Source organism: Semicossyphus pulcher, unplaced genomic scaffold, assembly GCF_022749685.1.
Source record: "Semicossyphus pulcher isolate SPU_LCO1_2020_fin unplaced genomic scaffold, fSemPul1.0.p SCAF_5, whole genome shotgun sequence".
Classification (NCBI taxonomy): Eukaryota; Metazoa; Chordata; class Actinopteri; order Labriformes; family Labridae; genus Semicossyphus; species Semicossyphus pulcher.
In genome coordinates, this window is record NW_027211726.1 from 19,062,925 (window position 1) to 19,072,800 (window position 9,876).

A 9,876-nucleotide genomic window follows, 5' to 3' on the forward strand; every position below is an offset into this window, starting at 1 on the left:
GCTTAGCTAGGGGAAGCTAGGAGACTTTCAGGTCCTCATTCACGGGCTAATGTCCTGCAGTGACCAAGTGTTAGCCTTCATTTTTACTAGTTGTTGAATTTGTTCTGGGGTTAAATGTTGCCACCACCTCGTGAATACTTAGAACTCACCGTGTACCCCTATGAATGTTTATTCGTCCTCTGGATAATCTCGTTTCCATTGCAGACTGTGCGTCTGCAGTGCCTTTTAACAGCATGATTTGTGCTCTGTTGGCTGGTTCAATGTCAGGTTGCGGCAGGCTAACCACTCGTATAATTGCAAGTAATGCCCCTGGAAATGCAATTTCTCCCTTCATTTAGTGTCACTTATCTTCATGGCCACAAGAGAGCGCCATTAGCTACTCAATGGCTTCAAAATAAGTGATGTCTTTTCTTTTTCTTTTTTTTTTTTTTGCCATAGTCCGTGAGGATTCACTGGACCATTCATGCTTTTCAGACTCTGTTTAAAACGTCCTTTTTGTGCACTTACCCCCTTATCCAGTGTTACAGAACTACATTAGCTGCACTACAGTCACAGATTTCAGTTGGGAGGTAAGGTGTGGCATAGCAAGTCCAAACTTGATCCATAGTGTGAGAAAAACATCAAGCAAACTGTGTCTGCAAAGTGTCTGGAGACCAGTTGTAAAACATGTCAGAGGAGCAGTCAGGATAAATGTTGTCTCTAATCCGACATCTGGATGAATCATTATTGAATAATTAATCACACAGAATAAATAATACAAAGTTAGCCATCAGTCTTGCCTCCATTTTCCCTCTTCAAGCACATCTTTTGGCATGAAAAGTATACATTCATCCTATCAAACAGATGCAAAGAACTAATTTCTTCAAACAATTAATCTTTAATAGCACAATAATGCAATACAATCAACATGCCCTCCCCCACTTTACTTTTATGTTTCACAGATGATAACTCTGAATAAACTATTTACAAGTTTATGGCACATACTAGAAGCGGTTGTGACTAGCTGATGGGTAAAGGAGGAGGGGTTGACTATACGTGGCGGCTCATAGAGGTAAAAGGGGCAGAGGCGGGGGCGTTATTTGGTGTAGGACGGGTGTGGAGTGACGGAGGTGTAGAGGTCAGAATGTCAGCGGTGAGGTGGAGCGAACACTGATGACAGCATCACCACAATGACGGGTCATATCTGGAGAGAGAGAGGGGCAAAGGTCAAGGTCAGCTTACTGTGAGAGATGTATCAATGTGGAGCTCTTAAATTCAGTCTTTTACACACCTCGACTGTGGAAGCGCGTCTGTGCTTTCCTTCATCAGCAGCTCTGAGACCAGTGTGTCCAGAATCTCAGGACTGGACCTCTTTCCATACCTGACACACAAAAAAGACACACAAAGAGGTGATGTTTTGTGAGTCCAAGGGCTTAGCACCAACTTGGACCTTTTGGCTGTCAGATGAAAAGAGAAAAACCTTTGCAGCAGTAAAAAAAAACTGAACTTATTATTCTGCATTTCCTCATGTCATAAGTCCAATTATAAGCTCAGAGGCTGAACACAGTCAGACTGAGACCCAGCGGTCACAGACATGAGTTGCATCGCAGGTGGTCGTATTTCTCGTTCTGTCCCTCAGATGATAAGCCGTGCCCGCGCGTTTGTCCTCAAGGGGTGTCTAGTCACCTGCAGAGGCATCCGAGCCCCTGACATTCAGAAGAAAGCTGAAAACTGTGGGTGATTTGACACGGCATGCTGCCTGTATGGCAGTCATTTTTCCTCAGGTTCCCTGCTTTATAATAAGGTGTGAGAAGCTGAATCCAGACCTTCAATATTTGAAGCAGCTCCAACAGGCAGAACTTCAGATGGACTTCTGGTTTGTTTGATGTGGAAATCTTTATTGTCAGATTACCGAATCAAGACAATGACAGAATGTGCCACATGTTGAAGGCAGTTAAAGACAATTGTTTAGCATATAATAGCAGGCAAATTGAAGATACATATTTTTTTACATGAAATAAATAGATATGGATAACTATTTAATGAATCTGTCTCCATGAATAAAGACAATTCTGTAAAACGAAATCCAGTGTTCACACTCAATAGAACGTGGAGCTGGTTCATTATTTATGGCTATGGATGAAAATGTATTCAACTGAAAAATATAAGCATTTAGTATCATTGAGTCTTATATTTTTACTTAATACTTTTATATTTCTTATCTACCATCAGTGAAAAAGCAAGATTAATCTCATTATATTCAATGGTTACAAATTTGCAGACAGAATAGATTAGACCTAACAGAACACTGAGGGGAAATTAATAACCAGACAAAAAAAATGTCACCTTTGCAGGAATTTGAGGAGAAAATTGTCACAAAATAGTCCTTAATATTAACTTAAACCTGAAATCAAATGTGCTGCAGCTCTGTTAATAAGATGTGTTCTCTCCCTGGAGAGAGGAGAAATTAGTCCGCCTACCTCTGTCTCGTGATGAGGTTGATGTAATGTCTCAGGGCTGAGTAGTACTTGGCCAGCTCCTCCGCCGGGGCGTCCTCCCCGGGGTTCTCCGGCTTCACCGGGTATCCCTCCGTCAGGGCGCCAAGGCAGAGCAGCGCCCACAACAGGAAGCCCAGAGTCCCGAGCCAGCTCACCAAGTTAGGATGCATCTGATGAAGTAAAGTCAAAACAGTTAATGCATGTCTTATAACAGTGTTCTAAGTGTGTCTCTTCCTTTTTAAAAGTAACTACTACTATTTCATAAGCTAAGACTGAACGCCTTCAAGTCATTGCAGAGGGTAAATAATCAAAGTTGGTCGATTACAAATCATCAAGTTGCAGGAAAATGCTCAAAAGTTGCCTCGAGAGACTTGAAATGAGTTGAATATTTGAATGTCAAGTTTTTATGTGATCTAATATCCTGTTACTCACATTTCCCGGAGGATCAGAGAGAGTTTTGCGCGCAGTCCTGTGGCGTCTGTCCTGCTCTTGTGAGATCCTGGTGCGCGCTGGGTTTTATAACTGTGTGCGCCACATGCGCAGCAGAAAAAAACGCGTCAGAGCTGCGCTGCGTTTAGCGCAAGTCTCTGCCTTTTCTTCATGTGAACGTCACTGCTGATGCGGTCATTAGTTCGTCTTAAAAAAACAAACAACCTTTTCCATTAATTTAAATACGTTAAACACACAAAACAAACTAAAAATAGAGTGAGTTAATACGTCTTGTTTCCAATGAGACCAAGAGGGATTAGAGTAGAAGTGTTTTTAAACAGTAATATTTTAGAACACCAAAATAAGACCAGCATGAATAGTGCAAAAATACCATTGTAGAAAATTGACTATACTAAGTGTTAAAGTATCAAACATTACATTTAATGTCTGAAATGCATTTGTGTGTACATAAACAGGTGCACACACACACACACACACATTTGCCACATACACTGCTAAGTGTTGCATTCAAACACACACTGTGAAACAGATTGACACACACATGCTGAGTGTGATGTTTTGGTGTTCATGAGGCCGCTCTATGAGGAAGAAGGTGATAAAATGATTCCATAATCAAGTAGTGATTCTTCTGCATCAATGAGATCAATATTCCCATCTGAAGTCATAAAGAATGGCGGTGATGTGACACTGTGGGTGAACTTCAAATAAATCTCTCACAGGCGGCCTCCTTACCAAAAGAAGCTCGTGTGATGACATCTGGAATAAAAAGACTGACATGTACAAGAACGCTGTTTGACTGAATCAGTCCACTAATTTCATTTCTGCGTTCACTCCATCACGTAGAGAGATACTGAGATACAAAAGCCTTAAATGTGAATGTGAAGGCGCGTCACTCAGAGAAGCGCCAAATCTCCAAGAAACCCACTTAATAAGAAAACCCAAATAGCACTTCAAATGAATCTGTATACCCCAAGTGCTTCATTTACCTCCCATTCATAACCCCTTTTGTATACCAGCCCGCAGCCATATAATCTATCGAAATCAGTATTCTTCAGCAGAGCTGCTTTTTAAGTTGTGCAGAGGATGTGTTAAGGGCTCTTTGTATGACACAGGATGCCGAGAGGAAGATGAGGGAAGAGGCACAAGTGAGAGAGCGAGGAGCACAAAGTCATGACCGAATCATGAAGATGGCAGGCACGAATTAGTACTTCTAGTCCTCTTCAGGAGACACACACTCTGACTCACTTAGGTATAACACCTTTTTAAGCAAACAATTCGAGCCTATACATTTGAAGTGCTGGCATCTAAATGAAGCAGATGTATAAATCAAGCTGAGAAGTTGAGAGGTCAGTAATGTTTGCTTAAAAATGAGACTGTAAAGTAAACTCAGTGTGATCATTAAGCTTAAATGCATCAGCTCCAGTGTCTTAGACACAGCTGACATCTGACAAAATGTTCCCCTTCTGATTGCACAATTCATCGATCCATGAAGCAGACGGGCTAAAATAGAAGAGGACATGTTGGATGACACTCATGTCAGCTGGGAACAAACAACACTTGGAGTCTTGAGTCATGTTAGCAGCTTTGTCAGGATGTGCTAAGGCCCTGTGTTGTATTGAGTTAAATGCTACTAATAAGCATTTAGTGACTATTGCTAACATGATGATGTTCAGCAGGTATGCTATAATGTTTACCATGTTCAGCATCCTAGTCCATTTCATTTAAATAAATGTCTGTTAAGTCACTCTCTATCGCGGAATGAGGTAACACAATGGTGATTGAGCCTATGGCCCACTGATGAAAGCCTTTGCATTTGCAATATATAGTATTATTATAGACTGGGTGTCTTTGGCGACATTCGTGAAAAAAATATCAAGTGACGCCCAGTTTGTGACACGTTTTCCATCCCCCAGCAGTGGTTGGTCTGCCAGAGAGGATAGGCGGAGCTAAGCGGCTGCTTTTCCTGTCTCTGCAAGTGTTGCGAGGAAACAGTAATCTACTATGGCTGAACAAACAAAGAAAAAATCGATGACTACAGATACAACTTCAAAAATAAATGAAAATCCGAAGAAAAAGAAACAAATTCGACGCTCAGATGAAGGCAAACAGTCTAAAGAGGAAAGCGACCGTCAGCGAGGAAAATCAAGAGTTACAACTGTAACAAAGAGAGCCAACCGTGGACGTTTGCTCCAGCAATTGCCTTTTATTGCCACGAAGTGCCGCCAAACAGAACGAAACTGAGAACTTCGAGATGACCACTTTAAGATGAGTTAGTGTGTTGGGGTGCTGGTTTGGCTCGGTTGGTAGAGCAGACGTCCCACATACAGAGGCTACAGTCCTCGTTGCACTGATTGCAGGTTCAACTCCCGGTCTGCTGAGCCCTTTGGTGCGTGTCGTCCACCACTCTCTACTCCCCACATTTCCTGTCTCACTTCATCTGTCCTATCTAATGAAGGCAAAAGCCAAAAAATAATCTTTAAAAAAAAAAAGAAAGAAAGATAATTTAGTGTAAACCAAAGTGGATGGATGTACATTCCCGCTAATTGGGAGTAAAAAGTCCCTGAAAGAACTCAATACTGTGCTAGAGTCAGAAAGTGTGATAAACAACATAGATACATATATCCCACATGTCTAGTGTCTAACAGCAGACTATTTTCTTGAGCTCCTTGGTACTAATTTAATGTTACTTACTGTGTATTCCCTCATAATCACAGTATATCCTTGGATAATGCTTCCAGCAAGTGATTCAAACAGCCCCACCAAAATGATTTCCCTTTTCCTCGTGCAGCCCGAGCTGGCCCTGAATCCCAACCTTAGGTGGAGCAAAGCCATGACAACACAGTGGGTGAAATCCAAAGCAAATACACCTGTCATACAAGGGATTAAGAAACACACACAGATAAATCCATGTCTTCAGGGATGCATTTGAGCTTATTAAACAGCATGTATCCCTGCCACCGGGAGTCCAACAGCGTTAAACAGCCAGAAAGAGAAGCTTAGTAAAAAACTTTGGGAAAACAAATCATAAACACAGAATTATTTATGTAGGTACTATTTATCAGTGAATAGCGAGGACTATTTTCCATCTGTATATCACAGCCAATAGGAACACAGAGGTATCTGTAGCTGGCAGGTGGTTGGTAAAGCATTGCAATATACTGTATGACAACAACACACTGGAGGACACCGTGGTCAGAGCTTTGCTTTTGTAGTCTGTCCTGGGTTAACTTCATTATAAAGGAGTTGATAAAATGCCCATTTAGACTTCGTCGTCGGTCCATTTGTCTGTGTTTCAGTCCATTTTTTTTAAGGCCAACGCTTGAGCATTTAGAGAGAATGGCTTTTGCTAATGCTGCAATGGTTCATGTTTTCAGGAACCAATCTCCACATATAACTCAGAGTACCTCATGTGCTGGGAGAGTACCTTCTCTGTAATGCCTAAGGGTGCATTCAGACCTGACAGCTTTGTTCCAGACTTTCGGACTTTGGATAGGTGAGAACCAAACCAACACACCACGGTCCGCCAGAAAAGTCGGGATGCAGCCCGTTTCCAAATAAACCACAGTCTGGTTCGATTGAGGTGAGAACATAATCAGACTTATAGTAGGACCAGCAAAACTTTACCGTGCGCTGGTAAAAGCTGCCATGTGAACACAAATTAACTCGAGGTAAAATGCGACTTTCTAACAATTTGGTCATTGATTGAGATCAAATAAACTGACTTTAGGTGTGAAAGCACCACAGAAGTCCCTCTAAGTGGTCCAAGTACTATGTGGTTCCCAGTTCTTGCAATGCAAACACAAGGAAAAGGGGCGGGGTCCTCCAAGTTCCTCCAGTTGGAAAACTCATAATAAGACACGTTGTTGTTTTGTGTGCCTTCTACCTTTACTATAATGAACACTGTAGTTTATTACTTGTAAATCTTCTACAGCCATCCTAGTGCTCGCTAGTGTAGCTGTATCTGAAAATAGTTCCATACAAAGACATAGTATATCCTACTTAACGTATGCTTGCTTCACACTAATGTGCCCGACTATTATAGAATTTATTTATTTATTTATTTTAAATGAAATTATACACCTTTGACTTGTTTTAAAGAATTTAAATCTTTGATAGGAAAAATCTAAGCTGAGACACAGTCAGGGCAGAGAAGTCAGAAATGATTGAGAGATGGACTCAGTGTTGGTTTTGTTCTTTTCATGGGATTTGCTGACAACAAAGTCGACATAGAATAACATCCAGTCTTATCCTTTTAAAGTGTATGTTGAAAGTGAATTTTAAAAATGAAAACAACAAACAGTAATAATGTATAAAGATGTAGTTTGAAGATGTTTTTCCTTTGCATGTTTGCAGCTTCATTCTCAGCTAATTTATCACTTCAAACACAATGTATTAATCCATGCTCGGGTGCTATAAGTGTCAGCCAATACTCTAGTCATCAAATATTTATAACATGTACAATAATTAAAATAGCTCCGACAACCACGTCAGATTTTGGAAGAAATCAGCGGCATAACAGAGGAAGATTGTGCCATTCTTCCACCTCTAGGGGAGACAAATGGCTACATGACGGAGCTAATTGGGTTTATGGGAAATAAAGTCATTAATTTTGATCAACATCAGCACTAATAATATCAATGCAATTAGAAAGATAGATGCCAATCATCTCCAGTAGAGTTGTTTACGCTGATTAGACCAATAAAATACCTGTAATTAATGTAACAATGATGTATTGCGGCTTTGAATGTGCCACCGTCAGGTTAGTGATGTGAGTGGGAATTTCTCGGAGCTTGGTTTGTCGTTATCAGAAATCACGTCTGCGGATCACGAGTCCTTTACACAGCAAGCTGTTTAAATGCAAATTTGTTTCCCCCTCCTCTCATCAGCCTCCTTTGGACAATAAGTTCTCTCCCAAGATTTGTTCAGATGAACAGGCCTGTAATTTTCTGCTGTGAATCACACTTTTCCAATTTACAACGGAAGAAGGAGATGACAAGCAGGCTGCATGCATCTGCTCTATCAGGCAGTTACATGCTAACGGGCTGGGAGGACGTATGGGAAAGGGCTGTATCTCGTAGCGCTCTGGTGCTATCTTGGCTATTACACCTCTCTTACACATACATCTGACGTCTAAATTGGTGCTTTTGTCTGAACTATTGTGCTTCGGTGACAATCTGTTACTTCTGCTAAGCAAGCACTACTATTAGTGGAGCATGCGTAGCCCCCTTTTGCTAACGTGGGCTGCAGCTTCAAACTGAAGGTACAGATGTCTTGATATTAGGTGCAAATTGACGGTTTAAAGGATGTGAAATACCCAATTTTATTAATTGCGTTGAGCTAAGTTGCTTTGCTTTAGATTTATTTAGATTTTATTCATGATTTGCATAAATATTCTGACCACTAATTTGCTTGTTTTCACAGAAATGGTCTTAGTATCATTTCTGCTATCCCCTTCTCTTCGTAGTTAGCTATCAACACTTTAAAGACGCATGTCCCAAAACTGTTCTCCTTCCTTTTTCTTTGACATAACTTGACAGCCTTCACCAGCAATTATAAACCATATAACATCTCGGAGAACACAAGCTTTTCTCCACTTTCAGTTAAAAGTACCAAACTGACAACTGCTCAAAAAAGATATGATGTCCTTTGTCGTGTTCTCATTTGTTCCTCTATCGCTTTAATTAAGCCCCCACTGCTTAGAGAGTTATCTTGTCTCAGTGTTTAAATTTACCTGTCTTTACCTCTTCTCTCCCTTCACACACTCAATATGAGTCTCCGTGTGTGTATAAATGTGTCTTTGCCACATCTGCTCCTTGTGTGAAAGCAGCACAAACGTCCTGTCAAGACAAACACACATGAGGTCTTTTGATTGACAGAGGAACAGAGGGTCAAGCGGTCGAGCTGTGACGGGTCTGTTCGGCTCAGGTGTGCGGGTCAGAGGCCGGAGCCTCGATATTATTAAACCTGGGGAAAGTTGTAACCACGTCAAAGGGGGAAAAACTTGAATCTAATAACTGGTGTGACCTGTGTGATGCTGGATGTTTCATCATGCTGTCAAACCTCAAAGAAATTAAATGCTAAACATAAACTCAGATGCTAATCAAGCTTATATAAGTGTTGTTTATCGAGTGCTCTGTAATTTTTGCTTATGTAACGGTTTGTGTTTTAACTCGTGCAACAGGATGCATTCAGTTTCTGCATTTATCTAATGAGTCTAATAAGTTGAATACATTTTAATATGTTAACCCCATAACAGACACCTCATAATATGTATGATTAAAACACGTTTAGTTTTCTGATTTAAATAGCAGGCTTTAATTTATAACATGTAATACAAGGAAAAATGAATTAACCTTAAAAACCCTTAAAATAATCATCTTTAAACTGGCTCTCAGGCTAATGGGGAAATGAACGTATTTAAACACAAGACACAGCACAAATGAAGAAGTACGTCACAGAATCACGACTCTGTTGTGGTTTAACATTTAACGCTGCTGAAGACACTTTGCAAAGCACTTTTCCCGCCACTTAGCATACTGTAGGTCTGAACAGTAAATGTGATAACTACATGTACAGCCAGGTTAAATGCACCAGCATGTGGATGCACGCTTCATCGAAGAGGAGAATGATAATGGAGGAAAATATACGATTTACGCAGTTCAGCTAATGCATTAGAAAGTGGTTGGAAGCGTTTTTCCTCAAGAGTGCGCTGCATTTAACGAACAAGGCAGCAAATTAAAGGCATTTCCAGAGTCAATGTTTCTATTAAGGTGGCTGGTAGAAGGCTGCGTAATGTTGAATTTGTGTGGGCACAAGCAGTTAGACACAAGGTCACACTTTACGCAGTGAAGAAGCCACCTCTTATGTTTTTTTTAGCAAGTGCAATATTTATAAAGGAAAAGCTCTAATGGGCTTTAAGTTGTATTCGAAGGTTCGTACAATATAATAT

At 40.7% G+C, this 9,876-nt stretch overlaps 1 protein-coding gene across 1 annotated transcript; it reads right to left on the reverse strand.

Annotated features, from left to right (window-relative positions):
• Nucleotides 1-842: 842 nt before the first annotated feature.
• On the reverse strand, nucleotides 843-3,001 carry npy (neuropeptide Y). The gene is made up of 4 exons (XM_069681568.1): nucleotides 2,910-3,001; nucleotides 2,460-2,647; nucleotides 1,271-1,360; nucleotides 843-1,183 (listed from the first exon to the last, which is right to left on the reverse strand). The coding sequence occupies exons 2-4, from the start codon at nucleotides 2,645-2,647 to the stop codon at nucleotides 1,162-1,164; spliced, it is 300 nt and encodes a 99-aa protein (XP_069537669.1). The 5' UTR covers nucleotides 2,910-3,001; the 3' UTR covers nucleotides 843-1,161.
• Nucleotides 3,002-9,876: the final 6,875 nt, after the last annotated feature.